Source organism: Molothrus aeneus, unplaced genomic scaffold, assembly GCF_037042795.1.
Source record: "Molothrus aeneus isolate 106 unplaced genomic scaffold, BPBGC_Maene_1.0 scaffold_80, whole genome shotgun sequence".
NCBI lineage: Eukaryota > Metazoa > Chordata > Aves > Passeriformes > Icteridae > Molothrus > Molothrus aeneus.
The window spans coordinates 221,009-236,206 of NW_027099232.1; the positions used below are offsets into that span (position 1 = coordinate 221,009).

At 45.5% G+C, this 15,198-nt stretch overlaps 1 protein-coding gene and 1 long non-coding RNA gene across 5 annotated transcripts; one reads left to right on the forward strand and one right to left on the reverse strand.

Moving 5' to 3' along the window:
• Window positions 1-5,383: 5,383 nt before the first annotated feature.
• Window positions 5,384-8,097, forward strand: LOC136571162 (uncharacterized). Its single transcript, XR_010785667.1, has 2 exons — window positions 5,384-7,441; window positions 7,530-8,097. It is a non-coding gene; the product is annotated as an uncharacterized lncRNA (long non-coding RNA).
• On the reverse strand, window positions 5,869-10,904 carry LOC136571160 (GTPase-activating Rap/Ran-GAP domain-like protein 3). 4 transcript variants are annotated; one of them, XR_010785662.1, is made up of 7 exons: window positions 9,580-10,904; window positions 8,990-9,054; window positions 8,311-8,374; window positions 8,020-8,046; window positions 7,567-7,642; window positions 6,696-6,817; window positions 5,869-6,272 (listed from the first exon to the last, which is right to left on the reverse strand). XR_010785662.1 is itself a non-coding variant. In XM_066571513.1 (6 exons), exons 1-6 carry the CDS (start codon window positions 9,724-9,726, stop codon window positions 6,750-6,752), a joined length of 447 nt encoding a protein of 148 aa, XP_066427610.1. In that variant the 5' UTR covers window positions 9,727-10,904; the 3' UTR covers window positions 5,869-6,749. The 4 variants fall into 4 exon arrangements, 1 of the variants encoding a protein (XP_066427610.1); XM_066571513.1 differs by having other exon boundaries at window positions 5,869-6,817; XR_010785664.1 differs by lacking the exon at window positions 8,990-9,054 and having other exon boundaries at window positions 6,696-7,642.
• Window positions 10,905-15,198: the final 4,294 nt, after the last annotated feature.

Genomic DNA, 15,198 nt, shown 5'->3' on the forward strand with positions numbered 1-15,198 from the left:
AGCTCTCAACATGATCTCAACGTGGAGCTGCTCTTTTCCAAGTCTGCCCCTGTAGAAAATCCACGTTGTTGGAAAATGTCACCAAAGCGGGAATTGCTGCTGGAGCTCTCTTAGCGCACAAGGGCAGAGCCATTCCTGGGGCTACAAGTGCCTCATTCCCACTTTTCACTGCTCTTGGATCAACCTATGTGTTCATTTCCATCTTCCTGAGAAGCCTTGATCTTTTGTAGTGGAATCAAAGCGAAGCAGAGCTGAGCAAAACCCCACCCGTTGCTATGATCCTTCCCACTGCTTTTATTGATGTTGTTCCAGCTGGATTTATTTCATTATGAAAAGGCAAATTCAAGAGTCTTTTTATCTCCACGGTTTACGTTGTCTTTTGCTGGCTTGGACTTTTGCTTTCTGCCCTTTGCCGGTCTGGGCACGTTCACCTTTCAGGATTCCCATCCTCTGCCCTGCCCGGGCTGCCTCTGGCTCAGCTCCCTTGGCAGCCGCTGCTTCCACCTGAGCTCTCGGCCTTTAGCTCGCGTCCCTTTCCATGGGCCACGCCTCCCAGCTGCTCCAGCCCGGGCATTCCCGCCTGGGAACAAGCAGGGATTCCCTGCCCTGGCCCAGGGAAGCCTCCGGCCCTGCAGGCATTGCCGAGGCTCAGGGGCCGCTCCAAACCTTTGGTGTCCCAGAGCTCCCGGATCAGTGCCAGGGCAGAGCTGGGAGCCTGTCCTAAGGAGCGGGACTGACGCACGCGGTGCCTGCAAAGTCCCCCATGGATATTGGATCCAGCTGGCAGGAGCAGGTGCGGCCAAGGCAGCCCATTCCATTTCCTGCCCACCGAGAGATCTCCAGCACTTCAGCCTGCTAAGGCTGGCACACAAATCCCTGCCCTGGGGCACGGCAGCGACTGCAGCGCACCCAGGAGAAGGCAAACGCAACGCCCGGGGCTCAGTTCTGAGGCTGGGATCGAGATTCATTCTCAGCCATTTCAAACAAGGATTGCACCCCACTGCTCAGTTCTTTCTGCAGCTGGGACTCCAGGAGGAGGAGAAAGGAGGCAGTTTACTGGAGCCCCTTTCCTGCCAAACACTGAGGGTCATTCAGGTGCTGAGAGAAAGCACAGCCAGGGAGAGCTGCCCCTGCTCTGCTGGGATTGCACCCTGCACTCACGAGGGACAGGTGGCTCTGTGAAATCGGTCTCAGCATTTTTGTGCCTCATAGCTCCCACTGAAATGATTTTGACCAGAACTGAGACTGCTGAGCGTCACTGAGCAGCACAGGAGACATCCAGCAATGCCCATGAGCTGGCAGAGATGATTGCTGGCGATGGCCTGAGCCCTGGGCTGAGAGTTCCAGTGGCAGCAGCAGTGACAGCCACCCCGGCATTGCCCAGAAACAGGAGAAACCACCCCTGCCCTGCCTTTGGGGAGAATGTCTGCTGTGCATCTCCCAGTTACAGCCCCAGCGCTCCCTGGGCTCCTGCAGACATCAATTCCTTCTGCCTTCCTCACAAGGCATCTCCACTCGTTCCATCGTCTGCCTGCTGGGCAATGCTCCCCTCCTTATTGCACAGGGGAGAGCGAGGAACTCTGCAATTGCCTGCACTGAGCTCCTCTCCCATCATCTCCCACTCCTTTCATGGCCTCACCAGCCAGGAGAAACATTCAAGGGGGAAAAAGTGTGCTGTGCTCTAGGCAAGGCCAGAAAGGGGCCTGAAGAGACAGATTTTGGATTAACTCTGGCTGGAGAAAAGCAAAGGCAATCAGGATTGCCTCAAAATGAACACAAGAAAGGAGGGGATTGTTAAAGCCATTTATAGAGTCAGATTAAGGTCTGTTCCTCAAGGTTTTGGCTTTTGGCACTTCCGTAAGCAGCACGACAGACTGTGGGCAACTGTGACAGACTGCACAGAGGAGGGGGTTTTTATAAATAATATAAATAATAAAAAATAGAGATATTATTTTTATATTGTATATTTCTTATATTTATTTGTAATACATATTTATAGATATTGGTATCTATAATATATATTTGTATATCTATTTTTATATTATTTATATTATTTATAAAAAAAACCAGCCTATAACCAAATAAAATCAAAAAATCCCCAGTTTATTTTAACTATATTTAAATACTTTTAGATTTACAATCTAGATTTATATGTCGTTGGATATATATATAAAATAGACTATCATTTATATATATTATGGTATGTTACAATAATATATTATATATTATAGTTTTACATATTTATCTATTTGTTTTCTATATTTATGTTTACCACTATCATTTAATATTTATTTTTATGTTTATATTTATTTCTACTTTAATCTATATATTAGACCATATCAATTCATTGACCCAACGCATCAGAACCACAAAAATCCTGCGCCTTCATCAGCACCGGTACGCAGCCCACGCTCATCCCATCGCAGCATATCCAAACAAAACCTATTTCTAGGACTAACAGAACAAAGACCCCACGACATTTAACCCTAAGAAAAACTCAAATCAACCGAACTGTCAAGAAATTTGAAATCCCACTATAACTAGCCCAAAAGCTCCGTACATTCTCATCGTAAACTTCCTCCTAAACCAATGGCTCAAAACCCCAAAAAACTCAGATACACATGGAAAATGACAGAACTGCTAGTAAAAACAAACACCAATTAAAAAAATCAAACCAACTCACTAAACTCAAAACCCTACAACTGACCCTAAACATTACTATAAAAACCCCCAAAGCTCTACATTTATGCTAACCCACAAATAATAACCAATCATCTATAAAAATTATTTTAAAATATTAAAAAAGCATGAAAATAAAAAATCTAAACTATTAAAATACTAAAAAATATCACTACCCAAATTTAAAAACATATTGCCTATAAAAACCCACCATATAAATGCCCCTGTCTCAAAAAATAAAACTAAAAAAAAAATCAAACCAGAAAGAAATCGGAACTTAGGAACACTAAAACCAGAACGTTCAAGAAGTTCCACCATATCCCTGATCATACACCAACTACAAACAACATGAAACAATACAAACAATTCTTAAAAACCGCCTTAAAACCACTACATTAAAAACCCTTTCAACAATTCAAAACTGCATTGAACAAAAGCCATCTAATAAATTAACACCCAAAACTCCAGCAGCCCAGCTGGCCCTACCAAATCTCTCTGTTGATACATACAGTAAACAAAACCAAAATCCCAGGAATACCTGTCAGAAGTCTAGGAAAGAAACCTCTTGAAATTGATCCTACCTCAAATACAAACCAACCCGTCCAGAAAGTGAGCTTCACTCAAAAAACTATTTACACAGAGTTAATAAGACCAAGAAATAAAACAAAACACCATATACCACCAACAAATACAACAGTGAAGGAAAAAAATCTACTTTTTTTTCTTTTTTATTTTTTAAACTAACTTCTTTTATTAGCCAGAACAAAAGGTTTTGCCAGGACTGTAACATCTTCTCCTTCTCCTTCTGAAATGTCCCTTCTCCTTCCCAAATTCCTTACAACTTCTGAGTTTAAATCCAAGCCAAAAGCAAAATTCGTGCACTTGTGAGTCCGGTGCTCCTGTCAGATTCTGTCTCACTCCACATCTTCTCACACTTTCAGTCTGAGCGCTGTCCTGCCCTGATGAGTTTGACAGAAGCATTGGCACATGTTAAGAGAGCATTTCCCTCCCTGCCTCCCTCGCCAGAGCTGGTTTCCTTAGCGCATTTCAATCGATCCCAAGCCCGCAATGATGCGCGCTCACCTCAAGGCTCACAGCAAGCACGCAGCAGCTCAGGCTGACTTGGCTCCAGGGCTCCGTGCCTTGGATAGCTGAGAAAACTTCCCATGAGCCTCTGTCCCAAGACATTGGAATGCAATTGCCCTGCGCATTTGGTGGCAGCTTTGGGTCCCTCTGGGGGACGGCACCCAGCGTGACCCCCGCCCCTCGCCCGCCCCCCACCTGCTCCTGCACCGCAGTGGGGCTCCCTCTCCTGGGCACCTCGGGGTGCCCCCAACGGCATCAGAGCCCCGAGTCTTCACCCCCCCCTTTTCCTGACCCCCAAAGAAGGCTCAGAACGAATCCGACTGCCCTGGACAGCAGCGCAGCGCTTCCCCCAAGCCCTTCCCACACGTGCATGGCCCCAGCAAGGGATTCTGCTGCAACAAGAAAGCGGGGGCAGCCCCCAGAAGGCTTGAGGTTCCTGCCCAGCCTCGCTGTCACGGGCCGGGGGCAGCGAGAGAGGGAGCGGCACAGACGGCGGGGACGGCCCGGCACAGGGCGGGGGCCGCTCTCAGCGCGATGCCGGCAAAGCCGCAGCTCCGGCGCTGTCGGCCGGGCTGCTTGAGCGGCACGGGGGGATCCGCCGAGAGCCTCCGGCCCCGCGCGGGGACTCCTGCAAGGGCCCAGGGGCGCCGGGCTCCGGCCCTCGGGGCTTTATTCTCCGGCAGCCCGAGCCCCGCGGCTGCGGGGCAAAGAAGGAAAGGGGGCACGGGAAGAGAGGAGCGAGAGCAGCGCATGAGAAAGGGCGGCGAGGGAGCTCGGGCTGCGCAGGAAAGCGGGACGGGAAGGGAAAGCCCGGGACGAGGGTACAGGGAGGCTGGGCAGAGGAAGGAGAGAGGGGGAACAGAAGGGAGTAGCGGGCTAGGGACAGGACAGGAAGGAGCCGGGTTTGTGGGGGGAGAGGGAATGGGGGAAAGGGAGCGAGAGAAGGCGAATACGGGGAGAAGGAAGGAGGGCTAGAGAGAGGGACAGGCGGGGAAGCCCCCCAGAGCCCCGGCTGCACCCCGAGCCCGGCCCGGCGCCTCGCCCTGCCCGGGATGCTGCGCTCGGCGGAGCTCGGCTCGCTCCGGAGACGCTCGGCTCGAGTCGGCTCTTGTCGCCTCAACTCGGCTCTTGGCGCCTGCATTCGCCTCTTCGGCAGAGCTCGCCTCGCTTCGGCCCAACTCCCAGCCGCTCTGTGCCTTCGGCGCGCCTCGGCTCCGCTCGCCCCGGTTCGCTCGAGGCCGTCAGGGTCGGCCGCTCTCGCCTTGCTTCGGCCGAGCTCGTGCGATTCCCCCGAAGGCGGCGTCGTTCGGTTGTGTTTTTAGAAATATCTTTCTCTATCGATTGTATCTTTCTATAGTTAGATTTATATTTCTAGAATACTTCCATTAATCCAAATAAAAACCCCATCTCTAACCAAATAAATACAATAAATGCCTTCTTTTAAACGATATTGAAATATTTTTATTTATACTTTGTAGAATTACATTCACATTTATATTTATAGTTTCTTTTGATGCAATCTATTAATAATTATCTATAATATCTATAAAATTCTAGTCATGTATTTAAATTATTATTTATATTATGTATTGTATCTACTGCTGCAACTGATTTTTTCTTCTACTTTTAAACTATATGTATTTATGATATATTTCTAGACTTAGTTTTCTACCTTCATATTGTTTGTATTTATAATTTTTATAATCAAAACCCTGCCTATTGACAAGTAAAAAAACCCCACTTTATTTAACGACTTAAAAACTATTTTTATATTTATAATTTTCCTATTTCTATTTATAATTTGCTCTCTAGTACGTGATAACATACCTGCTCCTGCACCGCAGTGGGGCTCCCTCTCCTGGGCACCTCGGGGTGCCCCCAACGGCATCAGAGCCCCGAGTCTTCACCCCCCCTTTGCCTCTAGTTAGAAACTACACTGGAACTTTTTTCTGGAAACAAAGACACGACCTAAATCCTCTCCCCATGTCCTAGACAGATAGATGTTCAGTTCTTAGTTGACTGGGCAGCAGTTTCTTCAATAGAACGAGAAACAATATGGAAACGTTTTAGCTACAAGCAAATAGGCAAATCTGAACAAGGTCCTGGTGGCCAGCCGCTGCAGTTATTTTGAAGCAATTTTTTAAACAATCAAGTACTGATCCCACAAAAAATAAAGCAAAAAGCTGACTACTGGCTAAGAAAGAAGGAAAAATTAACTTTTGACGACAACAACAACATTCCAAGGACACAGGCTTGTTTCCAATCTCATACCTTATTACTACCTCTCTTGGGAATTCTCATCGTGGATCCCAAAAGGAATAAATCCCTCAGCGTGTCCTAAAGCACCAAGGAGCTACCTACAAGTGAAGGTGGCTACTTTCAGTGCAGACACAGCTGATGACACAGCAGTAGCGCAGTTCTATGCTGCCCAGGGATAATACTGTCTCCTCTTCTCCAGCAGCTGACTCTCTCCTGCCATGGTTTCTGTAAATGCATCAGAGCACGACCTTAAACACAAACAGGCAAGAAAACACCATCAGAAGTCTTGCATTAAGCACTACAAGAAGGGTTCCAAGCAGAGACCAACAGAATTTCAAGGAAGCAGTATGCAATTAAACCACCTCAGACTCGTTCAAGTATCCGGCAGGTAGACGGAACCAAAATGGAACCATTCAGAAACGACAAAGAAAACCTCCCCAAGTATTTATACAGGAGTCCTTAACGTCAGAAATGGGATGACAGGTTATGTTCAGATAAGATGAATGTTTATTTGGATGTAGAAATAAACTTCTCTCATGGTCCTTTGCCAAAAAATAGAACCTACAAGTGAACACCTACACCTGCCTAAAAAGACCTAACGAGCCCCTGGCAGCCACCGGCATCAAAGCACAGGGGATGTTTCTAATCCAGGCTAAGGAGAACAACATCACCTTTTGTTCTCTCCAGTTTGTTTCCTCTGCAGTCCTATTTGCTCCTTATGATTTTTACACTCTCTGTATCTTCTCGGGCAGCGCTGAGTCTGACGACCGGGATACGAGAGTCCTTCCCTGCCCTACGGAGAGAACCAGGAAAAAAAGTTAAAAAAAGAACAGGGCAGTTTGAAGTTAATACTTCCGACGAGAAGCAGCACCTGACAAACAGAGTGAACAAAGCGTGACACCTCCCTGGGGACAGAAGACTTACAAACTCTCCGGGATTTACAATCCCAGTAACCAAGCCCTTCAGCACAGCAGCCAAGTGTCCCATTAGGTGGTGCTGCACCAAAGAATGATCCGAGAGGTTCCAAAGAGTGAAACGCACGTTATTTTCCAAAGACGTAAAATCGTGCAAAATAACAAAACTACAATAGATCTAAACTACAGGGCAAGAGTACAAGTGTTAACTTGAGGAGCTGGAACCATCCAGGTGAGCAACTGCTACCTGGATCCTCAACAGAGTTTGAGAAACCCTCCAGGATACAGAAGGGTTTTCCCCAGAAATTACACAGGCCGAGTTTTGACAGAAGTACACTTGCCAGATGCTCAGAAACGTCACCCATCCTCCTCCGGGTGTCCTGAGAGAGCTGCGAATGGCTCTCACGTGGTTTGAGCTGGTTCTGTAAGGGCTCAGGGTGAATTTCACCAGATGCAACCAAACTGGGCAACACCCAGTGGGACAGAAGGAACCCAAAGCTTGGGTAAGCAGAGCTCCAGCAAATACTGAGGAAACGGACAGAACAGGGTAACAAATAATAAACATACCTTTTTTTTTTTTTTTTTTTTCAGATGAGCAAAACAATTAAGGAGAAGGTGGAAAACTCACCATGACTGAACATTTCATCACCTGTAAGCTGACCATCCTTAGCATAGAGGACTCCAAATTTAAAATTCACCGATCCCTGGGAAATAAAACCAGATATTGTATGATAAACAGTCAAACAGAAGACGTAAAAATTTGTTCCTCTAAGGACTTTCATGTATGTACGTATCTTTGTATACATCCTACACATTAGAACATACATTTTATACCATCTCCCAATACACAATAATTTACCTTTAAACTTTGATAGTATAGCATAAAATCATGAACTTATATTGGTGATCTATTATTATTAAGTTGGTGCTTCAAGTTATTTTTGCTGTCAGGTTCAAAAAAACATTACTTCTTTTTACTGTAACGAGCAATTGATTTAGAAGTCATCAAAAGCCCATCAAAATACAAAGCTGCATTCACCGGACGGGTCTGTGAGCAAGAAGTAGTCAGGCTTGTACTCACCTCTTGCCCTTCAACAACCAATAAATCCTGTCAACAAAAACAGCATCTTCAGCCCCCTCCTATTAAAGATTCTACAAGGATGATGCTTTTATTTGTGTTTAGTAGAAGTTTGGATTTGAAATGGCCAGTTCAATGGAGAAAGAGACAGTTTAAGTAGTATTAGATTATTATTCTTATTATTATTATTATTAGCTACTGGAAGAAACAAACCAGTGGTATCCATACTTAATTACTTCTATTTCCAGGAAATCATAAAGAAAAAGAACCAAACAAAAAAAAGTCACTTCCTACCTTTTGTATCTCAGGATGAAAAATGTCTCTTGGGCTCTTCTCCAGTTTCTCCAGACTCCTGGCACTGAAATGCAAATGAACGAGTGCTTTAGAGGAGGGCAAGTGCACATTCCAACCCCGAACCACCAACCGATTGCAGTTACAGCGCTTACAAAATGAATCGTTCCCAGAGCCTCTGGGAAATGGAACGGTTGGTGCAACTGCCATTTCTTCCCCAAAATACTGACTTCCAACACTTCCTAAACTTAGTTTGCATTTTAAAAACAGAAATTAGGGAGACTCAGGGTGGAGATCAGGTTGAAATTGATTTCCTTCTAAAGCACAGGGCTCTGTTCCATCACCCTTCACTTTGGCTCCACACAGAATCACGGGGAGCATTTTAGGAGGGCTCAAGAACCAATTCTATTTCTCTCTTTTTTCTAGTTCTCTCTCTTCCTAAATCATTCAAGGCAAGTCAAATGAAAAAGGACAAGTTCAGCATCAAATGCACACTTTTCCCCTTTGTCTGCTCAAGAACAGGCTTTAAAACCACTTCTTGCTGCCTTCAACGATTAAGACTTGCAAAACAGTTTCACAAGTTTGATAGGTTTATCATAAAAACCACAGAACGCAAGCTCTGAATTACAGGAAAAGGTACACAGGCAAATATCTAAACTGATGGTGGCTTGTCAATCCATACCTTAATGGAGATTGCACTGAGAATGGTTTTGTGGGACTCCAAGGGAGACAGATTTTCTGAGTACCCTGAAAACAAGAAAAGCTGGGATATATTACAGGACATACCCACTTTTCTGCATATTCAAATAGGATTATTAATAAAAACAATTAAGTTAAAAAAGAAGGAAGAAAACCAAGGTAATTTTACTCAGCTATATTTACTGCCGATTTAGAGAAAAAAATAGTCACGGGTGCTGCAAAGAAAAAAAAAAAAGTGAACCAGAAACGCCTACAGTAGAACTTTAAAACAATTGCTTGGATAAAAGCAGCTCATGGAACATGAAGTAGAAAAAAAGCGAAACCAGTATCAGACCTGCCTATTTTCTCACCATTGCACAAGAAAAATCCGACAAGCGGTATAAAGGCACTGCCTAAAACCGATCCTAGGATGTAACCAAGAACAATTGAGGCATTTGCTAACCTAAACGGAAACCTTTTCCGGACCCTAGTGTCAAATCACACGTTTTGTCTTGCAGCAGCTCGAGGTTGGAGAGCATTTCCCCTGGGGGTCGGGAGGGTAGGGGCACCAGGGGCTGAGTTTGCGGATCGCACCTGTGCCAGCAGAAGGATCCAGCCCGGCGCTCCTTGCGCTCGCCATTCTCCGGGCCATCGCTGTGTTTTACTGCTCAGCGATGCCGCTCCATCTGTTTGCGTGGAAGAAAGAGCCACGAGCACTGAGGCACTCAGCAGCCGTGTCATTCCAGCCGCTCGTCCGCCCCCGCCCGCAGCAGCGGCAGCAGCCCGAGGGACACGGCTGCAGCTCGGCGGCTCCCGCGCCTCCGCCAGCCGCCGCACAGTGACCGCGGCAGCGCCCGGCGCCGCTCGCCCGGGGCGGCTCCTGCAGCTCCCGGTCCGCGGCAGCAAAGCACCGCCTGGCGCTCCGCCATCGGCGGGCGGCAGCGCGCCCCGCCCGAGCCGAGCCCCCGCCACCGGGACCGCTGAGCGAGGCCGAGGCACCGGGCGGACGCCCCTTCCGCGCCGCTCGGCTCCGTGCGGGCGGCCGGCCGGAGGCTTCGCCCCTCCAGCGTCGCTGCCGCGGCTCCGTCCCGCGCGGGAGAGGCGCCGGGAGCTCCCCGCGCCCAGCCCGCTCCCCCGGCGCGCGGCCGCCTCGGCCCGCCAGCCATTCACATGGCGCGTCGGCCGTTGCGTCAGACGCCGCGCTTTACGGCCGCAGGGCCTGCCGGGAGTTGTAGTCTCGGACTGACAGCCACCGCTCCGTTTTCCGCCACCGGGAGCTGCGGTCCCGCCGGGGGATCAAACGGCTCCTTCGCTCCTGGGCGCGGAAGCACCTTAGGCAGCACCGCCCCTCCCGAATGTCCTTTCTTTTCCACTCCAACTCTTTTTTCTGTTTTTCACTCTGTTTTTTCACCCCTTTTTCCACTTTCGCTCTTTCTTTTTCACTCTCACCCTTTTCCTTTTTCATTTTTTTTCTTCCTTTCTCTTCCTTCCTTTTTTTTTTCTTCCTTTCCTTTTTCCTTTTCTTTCTTTCTGTCTGTCTTTCTTTCTTTCTGTCTTTCTCTTTCTGTCTCCCTTTCTCTATTTCTTTCTCTCTCTCTTTCTTTCTTTCTGTCTCTCTCTCTCTTTCTCTCTCTTTCTTTCAGTCTATCTATTTCTTTCTCTCTTTCTTTCTTTCTCTCACTCTCTTTCTGTCTCCTTCTTTCTGTCTCTATTTCTTTCTCTCGTTCTTTCTCTCGCTCTCTTCCTGTCTCTCTCTTTCTTTCTGTCTCTCTCTATTTCTTTCTCTTTCTTTCTCTCGCTCTCTTTCTCTTTCTTTCTGTCTCTCTCTATTTCTTTCTCTCTTTCTCTCGCTCTCTTTCTGTCTCTATTTCTTTCTCTCTCTTTCTTTCGCTCTCTTTCTGTCTCTTTTTGTCTGTCTTTCTCTATTTCTTTTTCTCTTTCTTTCTCTCGCTCTCTTCCTGTCCCTCTCTTTCTTTCTTTCTGTCTGTCTTTCTCTATTTCTTTCTCTCTCTTTCTTTCTTTCTCTCCCTCTCTTTCTGTCTCTTTCTTTCTGTCTCTATTTCTTTCTCTCGCTCTCTTTCTGTCTCTCTCTTTCTGTCTGTATTTCTTTCTCTCTCTCTTTCTTTCTCTCACTCTCTTTCTGTCTCTATTTCTTTCTCTCTCTCTTTCTCTCTTTCTGTCTCTCTCTTTCTTTCTTTCTTTCTTTCTTTCTTTCTTTCTTTCTTTCTTTCTTTCTTTCTTTCTTTCTTTCTTTCTTTCTTTCTTTCTTTCTTTCTTTCTTTCTTTCTGTCTCTCTCTCTTTCTCTCTGTCTCTCTCTCTCTTTCTTTCTTTCTCTCTTTAATCATTTCTCTCTTTCTTTCCCTGTATTTCTAATCTTGGATTTCCATTCTAGCTTTAGAATAAAAAAGCAGCAGTAGAAACGTTCAGGCTACCGGGGAGTGCAAAAAACCCCAAAACGGTAATGATTTTAGGAAAACTATTTCCTCCATGGGAGCTGAAATTTTCTACAGCTGCAGGTGACATAGAGCTTTTATTTCTTCTTCTAGATAGTTGATACTTAATACTCTATTTATACAGCGCCCCCTGCCGTCTGCATGGGCGCACTGCAGGCACAGCGCCCCCTGCCGTCTGCATGGGCGCACTGCAGGCACAGCGCCCCCTGCCGTCTGCTTTGGCGCACTGCAGGCACAGCGCCCCCTGCCGTCTGCATGGGCGCACTGCAGGCACAGCGCCCCCTGCCGTCTGCTTTGGCGCACTGCAGGCACAGCGCCCCCTGCCGTCTGCATGGGCGCACTGCAGGCACATCGCCCCCTGCCGTCTGCTTTGGCGCACTGCAGGCACAGCGCCCCCTGCCGTCTGCATGGGCGCACTGCAGGCACAGCGCCCCCTGCCGTCTGCACCGGCGCACTGCAGGCACAGCGCCCCCTGCCGTCTGCACCGGCGCACTGCAGGCACAGCGCCCCCTGCCGTCTGCACCGGCGCACTGCAGGCACAGCGCCCCCTGCCGTCTGCACCGGCGCACTGCAGGCAGAGTGCCGCCTAATGACGTCACCCCGTCGACACGGCGCCCCGTCCCGGACACGCCGACTCGAGAGGCCGTCGCGATCTTGTGCGGCATTCCGTGACGGCCACGGCGCTGCCAGCCTATATGGCATAATTTTACGGCAGTCGCGCTTTACGGCAGTTTTGCGACAGTCGCGCTTTACGGCCCCTTTTGCGACAGTCGCGCTCTACGGCCCCTTTTGCGACAGTCGCGCTTTACGACACCTTTTACGACAGTCGCGCTTTACGGACCCTTTTGCGACAGTCGCGCTCTACGGCCCCTTTTACGACAGTCGCGCTTTACGGCCCCTTTTGCGACAGTCACGCTTTACGGCCCCCTTTGCGACAGTCGCGCTTTACGGCAGTTTTGCGACAGTCGCGCTTTACGGCCCCTTTTACGACAGTCGCGCTCTACGGCCCCTTTTACGACAGTCGCGCTTTACGGCCCCTTTTGCGACAGCCACGCTTTACGGCCCCCTTTGAGACAGTCGCGCTTTACGGCAGTTTTGCGACAGTCGCGCTTTACGGCCCCTTTTACGACAGTCGCGCTTTACGGCCCCTTTTGCGACAGTCGCGCTTTACGGCCCCTTTTGCGACAGTCACGCTTTAAGGCCCCCTTTGCGACAGTCGCGCTTTACGGCAGTTTTGCTACAGTCGCGCTTTACGGCCCCTTTTGCGACAGTTGCGCTTTGCGGCCCCTTTTACGACAGTCGCGCTTTACGACCCCTTTTGCGACAGTCGCGCTTTACGGCCCCGTTTGCGACAGTCGCGCTTTACGTCACCTTTTGCGACAGTCGCGCTTTACGGCACTACCCTTTATGGAAATTTTATGGTACTTTACAGCACTTTACGGTTTTTATTTTGTTTTTAATTTATTTTTACGGTTTTTATTTTGTTTTTAATTTATTTTAAATTTATTTTAATTTTTTAATTTTATTTTTTACTTAATGTTTATTTTAAATTTTTCTATTTTTAAAGCTTTTTATTTTATTTTTAAAATTTTATTTACTTATTATTTTTAATTTTTCTATTTTTAAAGCATTTATTTTTTATTTTTATTGTTTATTTAAATTTTATTTTTATTTTTTCTATTTTAAAAGCTTTAATTTTATTTTTTAATTTTATTTTTTATTCTTCTATTTTTAAAGCTTTCTGTATTTTTCTAATTTTATTTTTTATTTTTTATTTTTCTATTTTTAAAGGTTTTTAGTTTTTTTTATTTAGTGCTGCCCAGACCAACTCAAGCGGGTGATTGTGGTGGTGTTTGAGGGTCTTGCATTACGGCACTACCTTTTATGGAACGATTACAGCACTTTACAGCACGTTACAGTTTTTATTTTGTTTTTCATTTATTTTAAATTAATTTTGTTTTTTTTAATTTTACTTAATTTTTATTTTTAATTTATATATTTTTAAAGCATTTTTATTTTTTTAATTTTATCTTTTATTTACTTATTATTTTTAATTTTTCTATTTTTAAAGCTTTTTTTAAATTTTATTTTTTATTTAATTTCTATTTTTACTTTTTCTATTTGTAAAGCTTTTATTTTATTTTTTATTTTTAATTTTTCTATTTTTAAAGCTTTTATTTTATTTTTCTATTTTTTATTTACTTAGTTTTAATTTTTCTATATTTAAAGGTTTTTATATTATTTTTTTTATTTTATTTTTTATTTACTTACTATTTTTAATTTTTCTATTTCTAAAGCTTTTTATTTTAATTTTTTAATCTTATTTTTTATTTTAGTTTTAATTTTTCTACTTTTAAAGCATTTATTTTCTATTTTTATTTTTTATTTAATTTTTATTTTTTTTTTTTTTATTTTTAGAGCTTTAATTTTATTTTTTAATTTTATTTCTTATTTTCCTATTTTTATAGCTTTTATTTTATTATTCTAATTTTATTTTTTATTTATTTTTTATTTTTAATTTTTCTATTTTTAAAGCATTTATTTTATTTTTTAATTATATTTTTTATTAAATTTTTATTTTTAATTTTTCTATTTTAAAAGATTTTATTTAATTTTTTAAATTTAATTTTTTATTTTTTATTTTTCTATTTTTAAAGGTTTTTAGTTTTTTTTATTTAGTGCTGCCCAGACCAACTCAAGCTGGTGATTGTGGTGGTGTTTGAGGGTCTTGCATTACGGCACTACCTTTTCGGGAACTCTTACAGCACTTTACAGCACTTTACAGTTTTTGTTTTTCATTTATTTTAAATTAATTTTGTTTTTTTAAATTTTATTTAATTTTTATTTTTAATTTTTTTATTTTTAAAGCATTTTATTACATTTTATTTGGTGCTGCCCAAACCTGCTGTAGTGCATTTTTATACTTTGTAATACTTTGAAGTCATTTTGTTTTGTATCCCCATATTTTTCCCAAATGGTTTATCCCCAACTGTACCCCCCTCCTTCTACCTGTGTTATCCCTCTCCCGGGATGAGATCATCCCCAAATGCCCACCCTGCCTCTCTGTCAATCACTCAGCCTCCCATCCCCTCCATCCAGAAGTTTCGGTCCAAGTCGTCGAGTGATCAGCCAGAGGCCAGGGGTCAGCCCCCCAAGCCTTGCCCCATACGCTGTCCTGTATGTCTGGATCCACCAGCATCCATCCCTTAGGGTCACTTAATGGTTGGTAGGATGTTACCTACTTTTGGTTTCCACCTCCCTTTAAATGTGACCTTGACACATCTCCCGGGGCTCTCGGCAGGAGGCCCCTGAGGTGCAGGAGCTCCTTTGGGACTCCTAATAAAACCTTGGATTAACCCCTGCTAAGAGTCAGCCCTTTATCATCTACCGCTGTCTCTGGTGTCTCTTGTGCTGCACAGGGGCCCAGCCCAGGTGCCCTCAGCACCCTCGGGGCACAGAGAGTGTCTCCCCCCAGCCCAGGTGCCCTCAGCACCCTCGGGGCACACACAGAGAGTGTCTCCCCCCAGCCCAGGTGCCCTCAGCACCCTCGGGGCACACACAGAGAGTGTCTCCCTGCCAGCCCAGGTGCCCTCAGCACCCTCGGGGCACACACAGAGAGTTTCTCCCCCCAGCCCAGGTGCCCTCAGTACCCTCGGGGCACAGAGAGTGTCTCCCCCCAGCCCAGGTGCCCTCAGCACCCTCGGGGCACAGAGGGTGTCTCCCCTCTCTCGGCCGTGTCGGGGCTGCCCCCCCGGTGTC